General features: G+C 31.6%; 1 protein-coding gene across 1 annotated transcript in view; it reads left to right on the top strand.

The window, feature by feature from the left end:
* The first annotated feature begins 16,970 nt into the window (after positions 1–16,970).
* The window catches only part of LOC149529487 (uncharacterized), a 102,479-nt gene continuing 94,005 nt past the window's right edge, over positions 16,971–25,444 (top strand). The window contains exon 1 of the mRNA XM_089808933.1: positions 16,971–17,172. Within this exon, the coding sequence (XP_089665059.1) occupies positions 16,987–17,172 (186 nt within the window). The 5' untranslated portion in view covers positions 16,971–16,986. The remainder of the gene's footprint in view (positions 17,173–25,444) is intronic.

Genomic DNA, 25,444 nt, shown 5'->3' with positions numbered 1-25,444 from the left:
TTATGGTAGAGTTAGATTCAGGGTTACAGTTAGTGGTAGGGATAGGGTTACAATTATAGTTAGGGTTAGGGTTAGGGTTAGAGTTAGAGGAAGGGTTATATTTAGAAGTTTTCTTATGGTCACAGTTATAGTTAGGAGGGGAGTAAGGGTTGGGATTTTAGATTATATTTATTATTATATAAGGCTCCCTATATAATAATATGTATATTCCCACACTCATGGATAAGGTTAGGGAAAGAAGTAGGACTGTGGTTATTAGTGTTACATTTAGAATTTCATTTAGGAGGGCATTGTGTGCTATTTTTTTCCCCTATTCAACCCATCACTGATGTCTGATATGAGAGACCTTAAATGGGATAGGTTCTTTGCAGAGGGTTAACATCGCTAAAGTTGACAGCTAACATTTTGTGTTGGCTCGGTTTCTTCATTGACCACGCTGGATCATTTTTTCTTGGTCGGGTTGATTCATGCTGCGAGATTCGATAACTCTTATTTCTTCGCGAGCTATCTTCCCATCTTCCCAAAAGTGCAAGATGTTGCCATGCATTCCCATTCTAACGTTTCTTTATATGCTAGTGTCTTTGAAACACTCTAAAGCCTAGAATTGCACAAGATGTTGCCATGCATCTCCATTCTGATGCATCGTCATGCTACATTGTTTCTTCAATTCTCTGAAGCCCAAAATTGCATCATGCTACCACGCATTGCCTTTCCAACATTTCCTCACTCCACAATGCTTTCATGAGTCTTTAAGACCCAAAATTGTGCCACATGGAGGGGGTTCACACCTTTTGTGCTATCTGCTTTGTTTGTTGGGAGGAATCTCTTCACTACATCTTAGTCATCCATTGGAAATAAAGCCAATCTTGATCGACGAATGTGACTTAATCCTTCATTGGGAGGAGTTTCCTCGTTGCATCTCAGTCATCCTTTTTGAGGGGAGAATCTACATCGACGGTTGTGACTTAATCCTTCATTGGTGAGGATTCATGATGCATCTATGCCGTCTATTTCGAGAGGAAGACCTTCATCGATGACCATCATTCATTTTTGGGGAAACCAAATTCCCCCTTGGGATCAACCTTGCATTTTTTGTGGGAGGTTAAGACATCATGTTATCTCTTTTCATAGTTTTTTGCCAGCGACATGAATGTCTTTCCTCTTCTTTCCATGAGTCTCCATTCTAGCGCCTCCTTAAGCTGCATTGTTTCTGCAATGCTCTAAAGCCCAAAATTGCATCATGCTACTACATGTCACCTTTATGACATTTCCTCACTCTGTAGTGCTTTCGCAAGGCTCCAAGACCCAGAATTGTGCCATGTAGCAGGGGTCCCCACCTTTCGTGCTATGGTTACAATTTAGATTTTAGGGTTATGGTTAGAATCAAGGTCAATTCTAGAGTTTATAGAATATTTAGAGTTAAGATTAGGGATTAAATATACATGAGGGTTAGCATTGGGTTGTATGATAATTACAGTTAGGATTATAGTTAGATATATCATTTAGATTAGGTTTTAGTCAGGGTTTAATTAGACTTAAGATTAGGGTGAGGATCAAGGTGAAGTCTATATTAGGGTTCATATCATGGTAGGATTGAAACTAATGTTAGGGTTAACATTGAAATTATGATTAGGGGTAAGGTGAAGATTTATATTTGGTCATGATTGTGGTTTGTGCTAGGATTAGGGTCTAAGCTATGATTAATTTTATGATTGTACCTTTAGGGTTAGGGTTTTGTTTAAGTTTATGATTATGGTTACAACTATGGTTTATGGTTCAAGTTTAAAGTTGGGAATGTGATTAGGATCAGGGATTAGTAATTTTTTTAAGAGTTCGGTTATAGGTTTACACCATGGTTAGGACCTTGGGACTAGATTTAGAGTTTAATATCATGGTTATCCATATAGGTAGGTTTAGGATTTTGATCAATATTTTGGAGTTTTTTTTTACATTATGGTTAAGGGTTAGATTTTAGGGTTAGGACTATAACCAATATTAGTGTGTAGGTTTTTGGTTTAGATTATGGTTTGGACTGAGATTTTCGTTATATCAATAGGGATATGTTTTAGTGCTATAATTATAGTTTAATGTTGGATTATAGTTATATTGTACATCATTGTTAGGGCTAGGGGTAAGGTAGGGGTTGTTGTTAGGGTTAACTAAGGATGACAATTAGGATGGTTTATCTTTTCAAGTAGAAAAAAAAAACTCATATTGATTCAAAAACAAAGAAATTATACTTCGAAAATATTTTTCTATGTCATAATAGATTCATTTATTTTAATTATTGTATTAGTTAATTAGTTGTTTGATGTTTCAAAGTAAACATGGCTTATTTTATTTAAATTTAAATAATATTATTGTTTTGAATTGAATTTAGCTTAATTGTTAATGATCATATTTATATTTCTAATATTAACTCCAATTTGATCAAAGACCAAATATATTTTTGGTATTTTTGTAAATGAACTTGCTTAACACTTCCCTATTTCAAAGTTAATAAAATATCATTTCTATTGTCTTAGATTTGAAAGTAAGTATATTAAATAAGTAATAATAAATGAACATTATGATTAATATATTTCTAAAATAAAAATATATTACTTAAAAACTTGTTTACTTTAAATGAATAAAGTACTCATTTACTTGTAAATTTTAAAAATAGAAATTAATCTACATATATATAAAATATTTATTCTTTTTCCTATTTGCATACAAATTAATTAAAATCTAAACTTTAAACTATATAAATATTTTTAAAATATATATCCATCAATAAATAGTTTAGAATAAAGTAAAATCTAAAAATTAGACACATATAGAATCTTTTTAATTTCTATATACATGTTTTTCTAATTTATTTCTACAAACATGCAACTGATATTTCTATTATCCATTTTTTTCCATTCTAAAAAAATCTAGATGTAAATAGAATTTTTTTAGATGCATGCAATCTTTCTAATTTTTTCTACATACATATATTAACATTTCTATTTTATATTTTGTTTTTACATTATGGTTATTTCAATCAAAATATGTAGATGTAAATAGAATTCTTTTCAAAAAAATTTATTTAAATTTAAATAACATTATTGTTTTGAACTGAATTTAGCTTAATTGTTAATGATCATATTTATATTTCTAATATTAACTCCAATTTGATCAAAGACCAAATATATTTTTAGTATTTTTGTAAACGAACTTGCTTAACACTTCCCTATTTCAAAGTTAATAAAATATCATTTCTATTGTCTTAGATTTGAGAGTACGTATATTAAATAAGTAATAATAAATGAACATTATGATTAATATATTTCTAAAATAAAAATATATTACTTAAAAACTTGTTTACTTTAAATGAATAAAGTACTCATTTACTTGTAAATTTTTAAAATAGAAATTAATCTACATATATATAAAATATTTATTCTTTTTCCTATTTGCATACAAATTAATTAAAATCTAAACTTTAAACTACATAAATATTTTTAAAATATATATCCATCAATAATTAGTTTAGAATAAAGTAAAATCTAAAAATTAGACACATATAGAATCTTTTTAATTTCTAGATACATGTTTTTTTAATTTATTTCTACAAACATGCAACTGATATTTCTATTATCCATTTTTTTCCATTCTAAAAAAATCTAGATGTAAATAGAATTTTTTTAGATGCATGCAATCTTTCTAATTTTTTCTACATACATATATTAACATTTCTATTTTATATTTTGTTTTTACATTATGGTTATTTCAATCAAAATATCTAGATGTAAATATAATTCTTTTCAATAAATCTAGATGTATATAGAATTCTTTTAATTTTTTACATACATAAAATCTTTCTAATTTTTTCTACATACATAAAAGAATAATTTCTATTTTCTATTTTTAAAAAAAAGCTATCATAAAGATTGATAAAAAAATTGATTGCATATGCATTCTTTAGTTTGTGCACTAAATGCACAAAATAAATTGTATAGATTAAAACTTCCCGTGCTGGGCACGGGAATATACAATAGAAATATCAGTTACCAAGAATAGTCGGCCATAAGAAATCAAATCTTAAACTCTGAAAAATTTCTTGCAAGCAATCTTTGTTCTGTCTTCGGCTGAAAAGGAAAAAAAGAATTTCATATCTGAGATTGTTTAGATTTCCCTATTCGATTCAAAAAGCCATGGAAGTCACCGCAATTACATCTCCAAGAGGCCTAATGTGCCTTGATTTAGTACCCACATGCTTATCTCCACGAAAAACTCTGCACAAGTCCTCCAGTGGCCTCAATTTCGGTCATATGAACAGAATTCTAAATCTAAATGAAATTAATTAAAATTGAAATATAAATCAAAGTAGAATATTATAACTAATTTTGAATTTCAATTTACTTCTACATCTAAATCTAAATGAAAATATAAATAAAAAATAGAAATCTCACCTGCAAAAATGTTACTCCAAAACTTCAATTTACTCCTATTCAAAAACTCCAATCTAATCCTCCAATAACCTCCACCTCTTCCTTCCTGCAAAAACATAAAATGAAAATGAAATGAGGAGCCTTGGTTTTATAACTTCTGAGAGGCTCCTCATATCCCCCAATAGACGTCTCTTCACATTCCACGAATTTGTTTCAAATTCCCCCACTCCCCGCAAAAAAAAAGCATGAATGTGCATGCAAAATTATATTTAACAAAAATAAAAATCATATTGAAATTATTTCGCCCCTATTTTTTCGGGTCCTACTTTTTCGGGCCCTACTTTTTCGAGCCTATTATTTTGGCCTCCATTTGGCTTCCTATTATTTTGGCCAGCTATTATTTCGGGAATTCTTTTTTATAATTTAATTTGGAAGTTTGTAACTGCTCCCAATTCTTTTTTATTGACAAGGAATCTTGGCATATTCTCGTGCTGGGCATTTGTGTTGCCATTGTATAGAACGTCTCTCGGCGTAATTAATCAATAAAGTTCTATCATAGTTGTTTAAACATTCCTAAGCATGTGTTATAATTAGTATTATTTTAAAATTAATATTTCTTTACGTTTACTAAGGATAAACTGAAATCAATCATAGCATAGAATAAGAGCTAATAGTAAAGGAAATATATATGTGAGTGTTTCTTTAAACAATAAAAAAATTAATTAATACATAAAATTTGGATTCATTATATTTATTTATTTATTCATTTTCATTATTCTTTTGACAAAAAAATACCTTTTAGTTTAATTTTTATTTTATTAAAAAATATGATTTATCTTTTAATTTTTTATTTATTTTAAAAAATTAATTATGTTTTCAAATTCTTATTAATTAATATTTTTTTAACAATTGAATTATACTTTATATCTATTATTAAAAAATGTGGAATATAAATATTTAATTTTCTAATTTCTTCTAAAATATCATTTATTTTCTTATTTTTTGATATATTTTATTTCATTTTTACTTGCTCAAACTTAATTTAACTAGCAGTTGCACGTTTATGTATGTGCAATAAGTAGTTGATAGGAGTGATTTATAATATACTATGAAGAAGAAAATTGTTCGCAGAAATTTTATATTATATTTGTTAGCTTGGTTTTGCATGGCAATAGAAGAAAAGGTTTCAAATCATTTGGATAGGAAAAAGTATCAATATAATCCCAAATATTAGGTGCACTCATGCAAATTTGATATAAAATGTTGACATGACATATTAAGAAGGATTACAGTAGACAAATAAATAAATGTGACAATTTTTCTTACTAATGTAGTTATGCATTTTGCAAAATCTTATTTGTAGCCCATGATTATTAAATAGAACATGAAGTTAATGTAACACCACGCCAAGGGATCCAAAAGAATTAACCTAAAATTTCACTAATTTTGGTAGCATTTTTTTATTTTTTTTAAAACATGAAAGTTAAACCATTCACAACATACACATAGTAGCAGAAGCAATAACAACATTCAACTGAAAGTATACATAAACATACATAATAGGTTACATTCCTTAAGGATCCCTTAATGTTGAATCACATTTAAATTAACTAATATTGATTCCATCTAACACCACATCCACATGAAATAATAATGAAAAATCCAACGTTCTTAAACAATATACTTTGTTCCAAATGTCCCATAGTAAATTACATTTCAGAATGCTCAATCATCCACTGTACATGTCACAGGGTATGAAAGACATAAAAGAATATACATGTGTGAAAATAAAGTACATCATCCTATTCTAATCCATGATGCAAGAGCAATAAAGTAAATGAAACCACATTTCATACATGATACATCATCATAGAAGACATAAACATCCATCATAAAGTATAACCATACATCATAACACAACTAACTAAGAGCACAGTTCCTTCCAACTGTAAATAGCATCATTAGACCATCGTGGGCACTAGCCATCCCTCCGTGCGTAACATCCCAAGTCACTAAAGAGATCATCGATACTATCATAGTAGGAATGTCACTCCTAAAACATACTACATCATATGCAAAAAGAAATCCAACATGCTACAACATATGCATAAGAAATCTAATCATGCAAAATAAGGCGTAAGATAAGTAAATAACATCATCTATCATATGCTAATCATCAATATAAGGATATGTGTCTATCATCATAATCCAAGAACAAAATGAAGATAAGTGCCAACAAAAAATGCTTCAACCATGGTGTCTTAGACAGGTCTCAAATGGTAAGAGTGAAAAAGCACTACCACCCGACTGCATGGGACCTAAATGGCCCACTCCCACCGCGCTGAGGAGATAATCTCAAGTCCCAAATAGGTTGTCAAATCACATAGCACAAGTACTCTTTAAGTCTAGGAATCTTAAAAGTATACTAACTTAAAGGTTCCAACATAAACCGACATCTATACCTAGAGGCACACAAGACACATAGGAAACCTACTATGTAAGCGGGAAAGTGTCATCACATGGATCACGCTAGAGTTACCCTAGTAGTCTCTCTATAGACCCCTGCCCCCTAGTGATCCCTATGTGGCCACTAGTATCCTCTCGTACTGATGAGGCATACTACGAAATGCAAGGTCGCAACCAAGCGTTCTCTCTACTCCCATCCTAGTCTATACTAGCACTCAAGGCATGGGTGAGAACATACAATTATCTTATTAGGTTCATTTAAGTCAATATTAAGTGTAATTTTTTCACTTATTTAAACAACTTACAATGAGTTACCCTGGCAGCCACTTAGGGCCCCGACCCCCATTGCAAGTCACTTCCCGACACTACATGTAGATATCCTACCCTAAGCTCATGAAATCACAAAATCACATAATTACCTCAGTCCTATACAAGCGACTGGAAGGCATCATAAAGATCATAATAACATATCAGTTCTTTGCAAGCAACTGAAAAGCATCAATGACAAATCACAGTGTCCATCAGTTCTCATCAAGAAACCTGAAAATATCTCATAATAACATTGTTCAAAGACTTCCAAAATGGTCAAGTCATACATGCCACAAGATGACATCATCAAGATCAAATAAACACTTCAATCCCATCAATGCGACTGGAAAGTAATCCAAACACAACTGATCGATAACTCATAAATGGTTACATATATCACAGCTTACATAGAAGACTGAAAACAATATCAATCAGTAAACCACACACCCCATAGAGCATGCCATCACATAACCATGGTTGGGTTTAAAAAGATCGAGATCAAAAGACATCATCATGACATCACAAATCATAACCCCCGAGCCTCTAGTATATGTCCTATAACTGGTCAACAATCTAGTCAACCCAAAAATCCAAAACAGATAGCATAGAGAAAACACAAAATGCAAGAACATGTTTTGGTTTGTTAAAATCTCCAAGTTGAGTTAAGTTATGGGGTTTCAATTTTCGTTTTAAGTGTTAAATATCGAGTGAAGGAACATTGTTCGTCTTCCTTATAACTAACCCATGTATTAGCTAAAGATTTTCCCCATCACTAACTCATTTAAATCAATTTTCCTAAAGTGCCCAAAGGATAAATTATATATTCGTTATTTAGCCAATAACCTCCATCATGTTTCAGTAGGACACACTGAAAAATATACTATGATAATAACATATATGTTTTTAATAAAACATAATGTTAATAACATATTATATATATATATATATATATATATATATATATATATATATATATATATATATATATATATATATATATATATATATATATATATATATATATATATATATATATATATATATATATATATAACCTAATAATAAATTATAAATATTAAACACATATATATATTTTTCAACTTTTAAAGAAATTATAATCAACTTACATTCTGTGCTTCACGTGGCCGTAGTTTTTTTTTTTTTTACTCACGACCATCTGTAGACACATAGGATGGCAGTGTCGTAGTAGCCTGGTGACGCAGGCCTGCGATAGCACTACTGTCGCAATGCCTATGATAGCAAAGTTGCCGGCACTCCTGTACCGTGAGAGGGGTGGGGGTACAGGTTCATCCCTCCCCACCTCTCTTTGATTATATATATATATATTTTAATAACGTTTTCATTAAACATTTTTTTTCCATAAGTGTTTCGAGTTAAATATTTTTATGAATAATTTCTTTTATAAACATTTTTCAATTAAATTTTTTTTCAGAATTGATAAATATGTATATATTTATTTATTTTAATAAAAATTCTTTTATTTACAATTTTAAATTAGGAAAACTACACAACTGTATGTATTAAAACAAATTTTACTTATATATATATATATATATATATATATATATACATATATATATATATATATATATATATATATATATATATATATATATATATATATATATATATATATATATATATATATATATATATATATATATATATATATATATATATCAGAATCAAATCTAAGGTAAGAATGCAATGTATCCACTTTGAATTTGATCTAATTGTTCATTCTAAGTAAATTTATTTGTAACATTTAAACCCTAACCCAATAAATTTCTCAAATCTACTGAAGAGAGCTATCCGCATGTGGTGTTTTAACTTCCATACAGAAAATTAAATATTCACAATCAAAAATGCATACAACTAAAACATTCATTTCAAGAATTCCTCAGAAAGCATTCAGAAAACACGAAGAAGACAAGAAGTGGAAGAAGTGAGATAACATATGCAAAAATCATGAGTGTCTACCTGGACACTAATGCTAATTCACTTCTCCTTAGAATCTGCAAAGCAAGCCCCTTCCTTCTCCAACATTCGTAGATCCACTCAAAAATGCTCCCTGAGCTATTAGGAGTGCCTGAATATAAGGACCTCTCAAGAAGCACCTACAATGTCTCTAGAAACAATCAGAAGATAAGATAAGCGTTGACAACTAAGCACGAGCCTTTTCCAACCTTGTAGATGAGTCACAAGGTTGTAGACACCATGTGCTTAATTTGTGCGCTAACTCCTGTGTTGTAGACATACATGCAATCAAGAGGTGCGCTTACTCCTAGGTAGACTTATGACTTTTATTTTTAATTCTTTTATTATTATTATTATTTATTATTATTTTATTATTATTAATTATTAATTTCTTTTATTTAATTCTTTTACTCAATTAATTTCCCATTTAATTAATTAAAAACCAGATATCGAAATATCATGATATTATATTAATTTTTCCAAAATAATTGAATCATTAATTAAATCTTTTAATTTTAGACTTAATTAATAGAAAATTCACCAAGGACCTCCAAAATAAAATATGAAAACCCATCATAGAACAATCCATATAAAATCAATCTAAGGGGTTAAAATCACGAATTACATCATCCAACACATTCGGTAGGTAAAACATCTCAGATACTTGTCCTACCTTTCTAGGACAAATGGTTTAAGGTTTAGGATTTGGACTTGAGAATTTATCTCCCCTCTCTTACCATTGAGATAGTGTGATAGGGTATGCTCATCTTGACAATTCAGAAAAGTCGATACCCGATACCTGCAACCTGCATAGAATCCATGCATGTACATACTATATATATATATATATATATATGCTAAGCTAAACAGGCAATGGCAGGAAGTGGTACATTATGTACATCCCAACTACCAAGTGATTACGACTCCCTTCCTTAACCACATCAGAAATGCCATACATAAGAAGAACAAACACACACACACACCATACACATGCAATATGGGGTAAGTATCCATAAAACAACACACACATATAATAATCCATTTAGCTAAACATCATCAAAAATTGAAAATAATGTAATAGTCATCATGCATACATGAAATGTAGAGTCTAAGTAATCACATCATATGTCTCAGCTAAATCTGTAACATAATATCTGATAGTCTCAAAACAATGCTACTAACCATCAACATAAAACTAGCCTAATAGAGTTCGACAATGATAGCAACAATGTAACTAGAAAAATGTAAACTAGGACAGACACTATAGTTAAAATAGAACTCATTTAATGTGATCTAGAAAACAACATTACAATTGTATCAAGTTAAGTGAAGATTTCTTTTAATGTAATGTTACATTCAATTTTTTTTTTTTTGTAGAGGCACTTGAAGCATTAATCTCAATTCTTTTCATATCCCTTATTAATTTATAATTAAATTACTAAAATTATTAGTTTTCACTCTAATGTATTATAAAAATAGACTTGTAAATCACAATTAATACATAAAAATTTAATAGATCAATAATACTGATAATTTACAATTAAATCATTGAACATAACTAATAAATACATAGTCATGTATAAAAGTAAAAAGTTTAAATTACATTTTGTGATCTATGATCAAAGTGAGAAAAAAGTTTCATTCATAACTAAAATTATTAAAATTTAAAAAATAAAATTGCTTAATGATTCTCAATCTTTTAAAGTTTGTTTGAAAGTACAAAAATTAGAAACTTGCAATATAACTCTTAAAATAAGAATGGAAATAAGAAGTTTACAAAAAAGATGTATAACGTTTCATTTATTTATTTATTTGAAGAAAGCTAATAAAGTTAGACTAATTCCTCCAATTCATAAGACTAATATTTTATATACTAATAAATTTTATATTTACATAAACTTTTTCTATACACACACACACACACTCTCTCTCTCTCTCTCTCTCTCTCTCTCTCTCTCTCTCTCTCTCTCTATATATATATATATATAGTAAAACAATAATCAAAATAATTTTAAATTTAGATTCAAGATAGATTTCTATTATATAAATTTAAATTCCATTAAATATTAATTAATTTTTCCTAAAAGAAAAATCCCTAAGCAAATAATTTATTTATTTTAAATAAAACAACACTTCTAAAATTGATAATGTCATTTTATACCAATAAATTTTATATTTACATAAGCTTTTTTTATGTTCTTTAAAATTAATATTTTAATAATAAATAATATAAAAAATAATTTTTCATTTAAATTGAAGATAGACCTCTATTATCTAAATTTAAATTTCATTAAATATTAATTATTTTTTCTTAAAATAAAAAACCCTATCATAACTTTGTTAAATAATTTATTTATTTTAAATAAAATAAAACTTCTTAAATTGATAATGTGACACAACTTTATTAATCAAGATAATCTTCATATATACATATTCTTAAAAATAAAAATCTACTCACAATAATTTTAAATTTAGATAAAAGGCAAGTTTACATTATCACATTAAATATAAATTTTATTAACGAGCATGTCCAAAATTTGCCATAATAATTATTCATTATTTATTTTGTAATCTACTACCACATAGGGGGAATAGTAAGCGTAAAATTTAATCACCACTAGCAGTTGCACGTTTATGTATGTGCATCAAGTAGCTGATAGGGGTGATTTATACTATATTAGGAAGAAGAAAATTGTTTGCAGAAATTTTATATTATATTTGTTAGCTTGGTTTTGCATGGCAATAGAAGAAAAGGTTTCATATCATTTGGATAGGAAAATGTATCAATATAATCCCAAATATTAGGTGCACTCATGTAAATCTGATATAAAATGTTGACATGACATATTAAGAAGGATTACAACAGACAAATAAATAAATGTGACAAATTTTCTTACTAATGTAGTTATGCATTTTGCAAAATCTTATTTGTAGCCCATGATTATTAAATAGAACATGAAATCAAAATAGGACTCATTTAATGTGATCTAGAAAACAACATTACAATTGTATCAAGTTAAGTGAAGATTTCTTTTAATGTAATGTTACATTTAATTTATTTTTTGTAGTGGTACTTGAAGCATTAATCTCAAATTTTTTCATATCCCTTATTAATTTATAATTAAATCAGTAAAATTATTAGTTTTCACGCTAATGTATTATAAAAATAGACTTGTAAATTACAATTAATACATAAAAAATTAATAGATCAATAATACTGATAATTTACAATTAAATCATTGAAGAGAACTAATAAATAGATAGTCATATATAAAAGTAAAAAAATTAAATTACATTTTGTGATCTATGATCAAAGTGAGAAAAAAGTTTTCTTCATAACTAATATTATTAAAATTATAAAAAAAATTGCTTAACGATTCAATATTTTAAAGTTTGTTTGAAAGTACAAAAATTAGAAACTTATAGTATAACTCTTAAAATAAGAATGGAAATAAGAAGTTTACAAAAAAAACATGTATAATATTTCATTTATTTGAAGAAAGCTAATAAAGCTAGACTAATTCCTCCATTAGACTAATATTTTATATACTAATATTTTTTTATTTACATAAACTTTTTCTATACTTTTATAAAAAATAAAAAATATATATAGAGAGAGAATAATTTTAAATTTAGATTCAAGATAGATTTCTATTATATAAATTTAAATTTCATTAAATATTAATTATTTTTTCCTAAAAGAAAAATCCCTAAGTAAATAATTTAATTTTTTAAAATAAAATAACACTTCTAAAATTGATAATATCTTTTTATACCAATAAATTTTATATTTACATAGGCTTTTTTTTTATGTTCTTTAAAATTAATATTTTAATAATAAATAATATAAAAAATAATTTTTCATTTAGATTGAAGATAGATCTCAATTATTTAAATTTAAATTTCATTAAATATTAATTATTATTTTTTCAAATAAAAAATCCTATCATAACTTTGTTAAATAATTTATTTATTTTAAATAAAATAAGACTTCTAAAATTGATAATGTCAGACACAACTTTATTAATCAAGATAATCTTCATATATACATATTCTTAAAAATAAAAATCTACTCACAATAATTTTAAATTTAGATAAAAGGTAAGTTTACATTATCACATTATATATAAATTTTATTAATTTATTGTAATCAACTTCTAAAATAAATAAGATAAACAATTTAAATATATATATTTTTTTTATATAACATAATACATACATATTATTGAATCCAAAAGTTACACTAAAATGAACTCATATTGTGAAAATCTAGAAACTCTTATTATTCTTTTTCTCTTCATTTTTCAATAACAATAGATCAAATTACATATGATCTTAAAATATTTAATAAGAAAAATCTAATTCAAATCCTAGAAAACAAATCCTAATTATTGAATCCAAAAGTTACACAAAATTAAAACTCATATATTGTGAAAATCTAGAAACTCTTATAATTCTTTTTCTCTTCATTTTTCAATAACAATAGATCATTAGATATGATCTTAAAATATTTAATAAGAAAAATATAATTCAAATCCTAGAAAATAAATCATAATTTGCATTTCTATGTAAGCGTTATTCAAAATATTTTACATTCTTCATTTAGAGCTATAAAACTTTTTTCCATGCATAACAAACACCATGCATTGATATATTTTCTTTCTCTAATCATATATCTCTTCCCTATTTCATTCACCAAATAATGAGTAAATGGAAGATGACATAAATTTGTGAGGCTAAAGAAATCTCGAGCAAGATATTAGAAAATTTTCTTGGATTGAAATTATTTAAATGAACTTGTTCAAGTTTATAAATTTAGTTGAATATAAGGATTCTTAAGAAGGAAAAAATATTATGTATATGAAGAAAAGGTAAACTACTAATTAATTATTTATGATGCCTGTAAACTATCCCCAATTAGATGCATGCATTTACAGATATAAATGTTAATCATTTAAAAAGAATACTCAACTATTTTTGTTATCCAACTTTTTAAGACCTGTTTAGAGGTACTTTAAAATTGTTTAATAGATTATTTTCGAACAAGCACAACATAAGAAAAATATTTTTTCTTGAAAATAACAACTTGAATCTAAAATCATTTATCGAAATACCCCAAATAGTTCCACCTCTGAGCATACATACACCTTATTAACTCCACGAGGAGCTATAAATAAATGCGTATTAGAAAGACAATTTAAAACAAAAATATTGTGCATAGAGTAGGAAAAAACAAGATGAAGGGAAATATTTCCATATAGAAAACTCTTGAGAGATTTTCTTAAGAAAAAAATAGACTGGAGATAAAAATATAGAAAGAAAATTAAAGAGAATAAAAAGAAATAAAATAAAATTAAGAAAATCTAAAATAACTGGTTGGGAATAATTTTTGCCCAGTGGAGCTGACAATTTCCAGGTAAAAAATTGTAAAAATCGAGAGCAAAGCTCCCACATATAAGTCTATCGGCTAAAAAATAATAATATTTTTCTACATAGAGTTTTTTTGCATATTTTACTTGCACACTATATTAATTTAAATTAGAACTTATACTCGATTTGGTTCAACAAAAAATAAGTTCTTATATTTGTTGTTTACAAAGGTTGAATCACATATTTATTAGTGTGTTTAATATCCATTTACTCATATTTGATTTTGCATTGAGTTTCATGTAACCAATCATTGATAAAACTTTAAAAAAAAACCAAATTTAATCACAAGAATTCTATGCACAAAAAACCTTATTTAAACTTGAAAGTTTTGTCATTTCTATGATTTTAAGTAAGTTAGTTCAATGAGTAAAATGCCATAATCTATTCCAAGATAGAGGCCTCTTACATAGACACATTATTGAAAAAGAGTGGGAGAAAAAGGAAGAGGTTTTTTGTTGTTTTGTTGACTTTAAAAAAGCTTTTGACTCCATCCCGAGAGACAAGCTTTGGTTTAGGATGGAAGAATTGAAGATTTCTATGCATCTCAGAGCTACAGTTCATAGGATGTATGAAGAGGTGAAAGTCAAAATCAGAACTTCAGATGGCATTTCAGAATGTTTTAGGAGCGATATCGGGGTCAAACAGGGTTGCCCTTTATCTCCTACTTTGTTTGGTTTATATATTGACAAACTGGAAGAGTGGTTAAACATGCAAAAGGGTGAAGGCATTTAGGTAGCTGAATTTGTTATAAAGCTGCTCCTATATGCGGATGATCTCATTTTAATTGCCAAATCTGCTTATGGTTTGCAAGATCATCTATCTTCTCTTGAGCGCTTTTGTGGAATGGTGGGGATGCAGGTCAATATCAGCAAGACTAAGGGTATGATTTTCTCTAATAATAAAAAACAACATCAACATGAATTTTATTACAATGGAAGCGTTCTTGAAGAAGTTGCGGAGTATAAATACCTTGGCATTGATTTCAACAAAAAACTAAGTTGGTCTAGCTGTAGGTATAAAAGAACATTAGGTGGGTGGAAGGCTTTTTATGCTGTTCAGAATAGGTGCCGTGAAGCGAAGTTGTGGGATTGGAAAACTATTCAAACCTTGTTCGGTCTTCTTGTGCTGCCAATTGTTCTTTACATGTGTGAATTATGGGCCAACAACACTACTATAACACAATGAAAACAAATCGAAGGAATCCAAAAGCGCTGGATCACAAGCAAGTTTACAATCAAAACCACTATTCCATATGATATCATGCTAAGTGAAATGGGGGCTACTCCTATCGAGGCACTTGCTATGGTTCACCTTCTAAACTATTTAAAAAGAATAGAAAAAATGGAAGAGGATAGATGGCCTAAAGTTGTCTTTAGTGACACACTATGTAAGCGAAAAAGGACATGGATGCAACAAAACATCAAATGGATGAGTAAATGGAATATTCAATTCAATATGTGCCCCACAAATAATAAAGAAATAAAGGTCTTTGTTATGGAGAAATTCTACAAGAGAAATTGGGAAAGTGAGATCGGGAGGAAGAAACTATATTATATAAATGAGTTCAACCCCACTTGTGATCGACTCCAAAAAGCGTACATTGGAGCCAACATTTCTTGGAGGGCTAAAATTCTTATTACTGAGCTGAGAACCAACTCTCACCAACTTCGTTCTGAGATCGGGCATTGGAAGAGGCCAAAGGAGGCTTGGGAAGAGAGAATTTGCAAATTCTGCAATTTTAGGAAAGTGGAAACTGAACAACACTTTATTTTAGAATGTGCAGCCTACAAGGATAGCAGCGATAAATTTGCGGATACTATATTTGACAGTTCTTCGCATAACCTATTCAACGAAGAGTACATTGAGCAATTGGGTGGACTCATCATCATTCTACACAAGAAGCGAACAATGCTACTTAAGTCTACTTGAGTTCTCTTGTTGTTCCATAAGCTATTTTTAGCCTCGTGGATGTTAACTTTTTATCTATCTCTCTATCATATCCATGTTTTAGGCCGATGGCTTGCTCAATTTTGTTACTTACAACCTTTAATGTAGTTGGTCTTCATGAACTTAATGCATCAATAACATCTGTCATTTGTTTCTACTTCACAATAAAATGTATAGCTTGACTCAACTCTTAAGTCAAGAACTTTGGTGCTTGCACCCCTTACAGCCCCTTTGTTAGTTTTGCCTTCGACGTGTGAGCAATTGATAGGTAGTAAAGAAAGAGTCGTTCAAATCCATTGAGAGGTTGATTTTAATGGGATTATCTGTGGAGCGTAGGGTGCAACGTGTCATGTACGAATGGCTCAATCTATTTACTATCCCAGAGTGAACCAATGGTCGAACAAAATTGAAATGACGAATGTGGGGATTGCAAATTGAAATGATGAATGTGGGGATTGCACGGAATTTCCATCATAATCTCCCATCTTATTCAGCTCCGCGAACAAATCAGGCTCTCTCTGTTAGTAAACCGGCATCATTGAGATCAAAGGCCATGACTTCACTTTCTAATGCTCCGGACGAAGACGTTTCTTCTCAGGCTATAGTAAGTTTGTAATCTACACAGTCAATGCTTTACACTAGTTTATATTTCCACTGCACCCATGTCAACTATTAGTTAAGCGCTAAAGCGTGCTCATAGGCCAAATCGGTCGCTAAGAAAAAAAATGAATTGAATTTTAGTTTACCAGTTTCCAACCCAACTGATTGGAATATAATTTAAAGTTGCCTCTCAAGAAAGATTTTCTGTACGAAAGTATGAACAGTGCATAGACGGGTCTTGATACCTCATCTCCATCCACAAAACTTTTCGGGGACTTGAGGTACCATTGTCTAAAACAGCCGCAGTACATAGACTCTATGAGCAGGTTAGAGCTGGAATAAGGGCAAAAGAAGGTTCGCCAGAATGGAGTACTGATATTGGGGTAAAACAAGGCTTATTAAAATAATGTTTTAATATTTAATTAATGTCAATAATGCACTTTATTGTAATTTTAGATGATAAGATCAGCCTCTAATCTTATATGCAAATTTTGTTTAGAAACTTGCTTATTTTGTAAATATTGTAAACTTCTTTATTGAGTGCCTTTTCTCATTGTTAATACATTCAATAATTTACCAATTACTTGCATAATATGATTTTAGAGCCTTCTAAAAATAAATTGTCGTTTAAAACACAATTTTATTTTGAAATGTTTTAGGACTGTTATTTTTCTCTTCAAACCTGAAATAGGGTTGTGGCCATTATTTTTTTTTAGGAAGAATCTCCCACACATGGTCATTATTCTCTTTTTAGGAAGAATCTCCCACACTTGGCCATTATTGATCGTTTTTGGTCTGCAAGTTGGGGCAATTTCATCTTGTAATTCACGTTTGTTTTGGCGTCTGTTTCTACTCATTTTCATGGCTTTTTGTTTGTCTTCAGTGATTTCGGATGCTATTCTCATAGACGAGTTTTTCTTCTTGCTGCTCATGCGTCTCCTTTATTTTCCATTTTTCTTGCAAATCGTGGCCTCTTTATGCTCCTTGGGTGCCATCTAGGGTTTTTAAAACCCTCTATCTTTGATCTACACTCAACAGTGTTTGCTTCCACCATTTTTTTATAGTTCAATCTGCAAGCTTTTGGGTTTTTTAAAAAACGACCAAGGTTTCTTTTGATACTCTTGAGTGCTTTGTTGTTCTGAAAACCTACTTGGAATTTCTTGGTGGATTTTTCGAGATTGCATCTGGGTCATCGTCAGAATTTTTTCGGTACCTTGATTATGTGCTGTCATAATTTTATTTTGATTTCATATTGTTTCTAAGATTCTTTCTAGGTTTTTTGAGATCTCTTCTAAGTCTTCATCAAATTTTTGTCTTGAAATCCATGTGTTAATTTTTGTGTCAGCAAATTTGAGACATGTACTTGTCTCATTGCATTGAAATTTGTGCATAGAATTTCGTGCAATCAACATCTTTATAGTCTCTTGTTTTTTGTCTCGATAAACGTGAAAAAGGCTTCATTGACCAATGCCATGTTGGAAAGCAGCTAACATTTAAATGGCAGAAACTACAACAACTGGACGCAGTGAATGATGATCATTTTTTAATATCGCTTTCTTGATAAGATTGTCTTGGGCTCCCTTCAGGGTCCAGCTATAGCAGATCTAGATTAGACAAAGTTTGATGAGCGCAATCGTGAAGTTGTCATGCTCGTTAAACTTGCTTTCTTGATAAGATCATCTTGGGCACTCTTTAGTGTCTAGCTATAGCGGATCCAAATTAGACAAAGTTTGATGAGCGCAATCGTGAAGTTGTCATGCTCATTAAACTTTCTATTATAGATGATAAGCTTTCACAGGTTTCCTTTGGAAAATTAGCTATTGAGATTTGGGAGCACTTGAAGGCCTTGCATGAAACCTATAATAAAAGTCGTGCATTCTTTTTAAAGAATCAACTTACCTCCATCATGATGGATGAGAGAATGTCCTTACAAGAACACCAGACGAAGATTAAGAAGATCCGTGATCAGTTGGAGGCGATTGGTCAGAAAATGGAGAAAGAAGACATGGTGGTTATTACCTTGAAGAGTCTTTTGAGGTCTTTTGAACATTTTGTTGAAACTTTGAACATTACTTCCACAAATGTTGATTTGAAATTTCTAGACCTCTGTAACAAGCTTTTGCAGCAGGACTGTTGGAAACAATAATTTGTTATTGGTTCTTCCTCATCTTCTATAGAGAAAGCTTTTGCAACACTCTCAACTAAAAAACAAAGGGAAAGGTTAGCCTTCGCTGCAGAAAGGCTTAGGTCAACCTCAGGATAGTTCTAAGAAAAAGAACATATAATGTAATTAACGTTACAAATACAATACATGAAGAAGGATTGTCGTTAACAATTGGCTTTTGAACAAAAGAAGCAGGGAGGGTCTTGGTAGAAAGTGCATGTAGCGGAGCACATTGAGCAGAAAGAATTTGTCTTTTATGCCTTTCCTTCATGGCTAAAAACTCTGCAAATCATGTGAAGGCTTCTGCTCGGTACATTGACTCAGGTGCTTTGCTTCACTTTACTCATCAGCGTGATTGGTTCACAATGTTCTTTCCGTTCACTGACTCAGTTGCTTTTAGAGGAGGAGAAGATTACGCAATTGTCGGTAAGGGCACTATTCAGGTACATTTTGATGGGAGGGATATCATATTCCTTAATGTGTACTACACTCCTGGCATGGAACTAAATCTTCTCTTAGTCAGTCAGATCATTCGGCATTCTCCTTGGTTGGATGTTGTATTCATCTCACACAAGTGTTCGGTTATTGATTGAGAGACTTGTACTATTGTAGCTATTGGCAATGAGGATCATGGGCTTTACCGACTTATGGATATTGGCTATTCTCTAGAGTTAGCCATGGAAGCCATAAATTCTTCCATCACCAATCTTTGGCATCAGTTGTATGGGCACTTAAATCTGCATTATCTCTCTTAGTTGGCTCGAGAGGGGTTTGTAGCTGGTTTACCTAAGATCCAGACTCAACGTCACGGTGTTTACGGAGCTTGACAAGATGAGAAGCAATATAGGACACCGTTTACGGATGGTGACTCATGGCGAGCTTCTAAGGTACTTCAATTAGTTCATGCTAATATTTATGGGCCAATGCAGATACCTTCTGTTATTGGTTGTAGGTATTTCTTGCTTTTTGTTGATGATTTCAGTTGCAAAATGTGGGTGTACTTTCTTAGACAAAACCAAATGCTTTTATTGTATTTTAGAATTTAAGGCCTTAGTAGAAAAAGAGTTTGGTTGTTGTATAATCACTTTTAGGTCAGATAACGGGGGAGATTTTGTTCCATTGCATTCTCCAACTAATGTGATACACATGGTATAAAATGTCAGTTAATCACACTCCGCACTCCTCAGCAAAATGGTGTTGTAGAGCAGCGTAGTCATATTATTGGTGAGATGGTCCGTTCCTTGTTATAACACAAGAGTGTTCCTAATATTTTTTGGGCAGAAGCAGTATTCACTGTGGCCTATCTCCTTAATAGGTTATTAAGGGAAAGACTTATGAAGAAGTCCGGACTAGTTGCAAACCTAGGATCAGTCATCTCAAAATCTTTGGCTCTTTAGATTGTGTATAGATTCCAGATGCCAAGCACGCCAAGTTGGATTCCAAGAGTCAAAAAGCTTATGTTCACAAGGTATAGTGAGAACCATAAGGCTTATCGATTGATAGATGTAGACACTAATTGTCTTGTCTTCAACAAGGATGTTGTCTTTAATGAAACACGTAGACCTTTTCACCCATCCTCATTTGTGCAAAATTCTTCGTCTTTCAATAGGTCTACCTGGTGGGAGGGATGATGCAAATTTTGAGTTTGAATATGCTCAACCCGAGTTTCTTCCGAATGATGGTAATCTTCCACCTGTTGACCCTATTCGAGATCTAGTACCAGATCTAGCTCCTCCATCCGATGTTGGTTCTTCTACTCTCCGGCCTAAATGGTGGGCTTAGACTATTGGTGATCTTCAGATTGGGCAAGTTAAGTTAATGACATAAAATAAACATCTGGGTATGTGTTCAGTTTGGGATCTAGTGCAGTTACGTGGACTAGTAAGAAGTAGTAGGTTGTGGCTTTATCCTTGACAGAAGTAGAGTACCATGGAGCTGTTAAAGTAGCTTGTGAGGTAGTTTGGTTTCGACAGATGCTTGCAGATATGCAGTTATCTCAAGCAGGTCTGATTCCTTTGTTTTGTGATAATCAGGTAGCTCTCAAACTTGCCAAGAATCCAACCTTCCATGAAAGAACCAAGCACAGTGGATCAAACAACTGATATCCTCACCACGTCCCTTGGTCTAGATAATCTATTGGTGTTGCTGATAGATTGAGCATTGAAGGAGGGTATTAAAATAATGTTTTATTATTCATTCAATGCTAAAAAAATTACTTCATTGTAATTTTAGATGATAAGTTCTTCTTTGATCTTATTTGCAATTTCTTTTTAGAAACTTGCTTATTTTGTAAGTAATGTAAACTTATTTATTGAGCATATTTGCTCATTGTTAATACATCAAATAATTTACTAATTACTTGTGTAATAGGGCTGTCCTCTCTCACCCACCTATTTGATTGTATATTGATAATCTTGAAGAATGGCTAAATAAAGTTGTGAGGAGGACATCTAGCTTTGTAGGGTATTGGTGAAGCTACTGCTTTCTGCAAACGAGCTCATTCTCATTGCACAAACAACCAAGGATCTTAGAGAACACCTAAGAGCTCTACAGAGTTTCTGTAAAGAGGTTGGGATGTAGGTGAATACTAGCAAGACTAAGATGATTTTCCCTTTGTTGGCTTGGTTTTTCACCTTTTGTCATATGTTGTACCTTGCAGTGAAAAACCCTAGGGTTATAGTCCAAAATTGATGATTTTATTTTAAAACCCTAGTTCAAAATTCCTAAAGGTCTTTTAAACCCTCGTTGTGTGCCCTAGCTTTCAAAAAGGTAACTAAAAATAACTTCTTTATTCAAAATTACGCGGGACACGGTTTTCCAAAGTTTTTCGCAAAGATTATTATTTTCTACAAAATAAACCTTTTATTAATAAGCTTGCCCTAATTGCAGTTATCTTTCTTAAACACTTTATGAAGCATCTAAACTTTGATGGTTTATTTTGGTTCACCGTCAATCTCTCCGAGATCGACGATGAGCACTTGCCCACAATGTAGAGATGCATGGCTTTTAAGCAAAGTGGGGAAGCGCCCTTGTGCCACATAGCACTTGCTGACGGTAGGTCTTGATTACACCGCAAAAGATTGAAATTCATCAGAGTTGGTTAGTATATCGTCAGACCTTTTTTAGAATTGCTGAAGTGTCAATGCACACTCCAATTTCCTACAATCTTATTGGTTGGCCCGTTTCAGTGGGGTTGTTTTGCTTTCAATTTTGTTGCACCGTCGATCTTTGGAAGATCAATGGTTGGCGCTTTACCGCAAGTTGAAAGTGAATGGTATTTAAACAAAGCGGGCAAGCGCCTTGTTGACATCTGGCACATGATGATATCATCGATGCAATCTCTAAAAGGTTTTACTGCTACTGATAGTTGTCAGAGACGATTGTCACAAATGTAATGCATCCATTGGTTGGTGTGATTGACTCAAACACTAAACAATGTAAATTTGTCGTTGATCTTGGATAGATCAACGGATAGCGCTTACCTGCAATCCCAAGATACAAGGATTTAACCAAAGTGGGGAAGCGCCTTGGTGACCCCTGTCCTTGGTGACATACAATGGGTATTTTACACAGTTCAAAACATGCAAGTTGTATACCGTTGATCTTTGTAAGATCAACGGGTAGCGCTTTACCGTTATAAGAAAGTGCTCGACATTTACACAAAGTGGGGAAGCGCCTACAGGACATTGTGGCATATGGTGATGTCATGGACCCACTTCTTTTAAATGCAATAACGAAGTTTGTACCGTGGCAGTTGTCAGACACGTTGGCAAAAAGGGAAACATTCTATTGGTTAGTCTGGCTGACTGGATATTATAAAGGCACGACTTTATAGCATCGTTGATCTCGGAAAGATCAACGATTAGCGCTCACCTGCAATATGAAGATGCATGACATTTAAGCAAAGTGGGGAAGCGCCATTCTGCCATGTAGCAAGGTGGGACCTATTGTAACGAAGAGCTGTTGAGTCACGCCAGGCTGGAAAAGGTACTGAGATGGAGTGAACTAATTGGCCGGATAAATTAGTGCTTGCCAGGTTGGAGATGAGTGTGCCAGTGGGGCCGCCTTTCAAAAAGTTTTATTAATAAGGTATTGCGATTTCCTATGATCGTTGATCTTTGTAATATCAATGATTGGTGCTTACTTGCATTAAGAAATTGCTCGAGCTTTAAGCAAAGCGGGGAGGCGCCTGCTTGACACGTGGCAAGGACTTCAAAACTTTAAAGCAGCTTTTTGTTTTCAAATAAGGCCGTTCGATGCTGTGTGATCAACAGATGAAATTTAAATCTGAGGCGCGACATGAAAATTAACGGTTAAAGACATTAATGTTGTTCAAGGCTCCTTTGTGCGATCTTAATGATGCAGTATAATTTGCAAATTCACCATTACTGAGCCACACAATTGCAAATTTCTTAGAGCGCAAGGGTTTCTAGAGCTAGGGCACGAAATTCTGCAAGGTTTTCAATGATTTACAGAGCAATTTACAAAGAAAAAGAAGCAGAAATGAGCAGGTAAGTGGTTTGTGACTTTTGAAAATCAAGGAATTATAATTGTGTAAAGTTGAAATTTTAAAATGCCTCCACGAAAGGAATTCTCTGGCATTACTGACTACCTCAAAAGATCTGTTCATGACGATTTCCTTAAACAAGTGCCTTTGTCTGTGAATGAATTAACAAAAGGGAGGGAACTCATCCCCCAAAACCCTAGGTTGGCTGTAGGTGAGGGTTTCTATGACAGAGCCAATTGGGTAAGAGATGCACAAGTTTCAGTGGGGGGTTTAGAATTGTTTAAGAAATGGTTTGCATAATGCAACTTGGACACCCCATTGAGTAATGTTTGGGAGTTTGACACTGGAAAATTGGTTGTTCCTGGGGTATTTTTTGACAGTGACCTATTATCTGACATGGCCAAAAAGTACGACCCCATCACTAGAATTGTGAAGAACCATGCCATGGATAACCTCTTTAGGGTTTCACCTGCCCTGATCAAAGAGATATTTAAGCTCAACCCTAACCAGGTAGTCCATGAGAAAATTGTCATAGATGAATTTCAGGCACGATATGATGCACATAGGGTATACTTGAGGGCAGGGCCATTGCAACAACACATTGTTAAAATTGGGTCACTACCTCTGGTTACAACAAACACCCCAGAGCCCTTGACGAAAAAGTACTTTAATCCTTGGGCACAAGCCCTATATTTTACTCTACAAAATATTTGGGATGGATGAGCAAGATTATATCCAAGGCTCTATTGTTCTCATCATAGCTCAGACCTTGCAATTTGGAATGAGCTCAATTTTTGATTTTGCCACTTTCCTATCTGAAGAAATTCACAATGGTTTAGTTGGAATAGCTCAAGGTAAGGTGAATAGGCCTTTTTGTTGGTATTCTTTGTTAATGCACATATGTCTTTACAAGGGAGTCGCCTTCTTCTCCAAGGAAATGAAGAAAACTAGAAAGAGATGGAGAGAAGCTCCCAGTTCAGTTATGGAGCACTGACATGACTTGGGAAGTCACAGATGCTAGCTATGTCAGATTTGACAGATACTTTGCTTCAAGGCTCTGATTGCTTTTGAAAGGGGATAGTCCAAGGATCCCACAACCTCTGTTAGAGCTAATCAGACCCAAGGACCATGCCAAGGGGCTATTAGTCAGTCATAATTGGGGGGATATAATCCCATACCCTGTTTCTACTGTAATTAGAGTTTATGGTTTCTTGGGAAGACCCCATGTCTTACCTTTTCATGTGCCTTTGAAGATAGGAATTGTAGAATTACTATGGCAGATTAGAACAATTGAGGAGAGGGATATATTGGGAAAAGGTAAAGGCACATTCTTCCCTGTTGTTACTGTGGTGCATGATTTTGTTTTTGTTAAAAAGGGATGGAGGACTCTGAGTTTATTTTTGGATAGAGATCACATGGTTCAATCCCATGCTAGATACATTGATCTAGAGGGATTTTATGACCTCCTTAGAGAGAGAACTAAAGCTAAGGCTATTATACAAAATGTGTATTTCCCATAGGATGCTATTAGAAATATTTTTTTATTACAGGAACAAGGGGTCAGAAAAGAAAAGTGGGTAGTTTTCAGTAAAGTTTTAGAATTTA

The sequence above is a fragment of the Cupressus sempervirens genome, chromosome 11, assembly GCF_028749045.1.
Source record: "Cupressus sempervirens isolate cs-2001-9-10 chromosome 11, ASM2874904v1, whole genome shotgun sequence".
NCBI classification, from domain to species: Eukaryota; Viridiplantae; Streptophyta; class Pinopsida; order Cupressales; family Cupressaceae; genus Cupressus; species Cupressus sempervirens.
The sequence above is the reverse complement of the archived record's forward strand: the minus strand, read 5'-3'. Positions and strand labels throughout refer to the sequence as shown.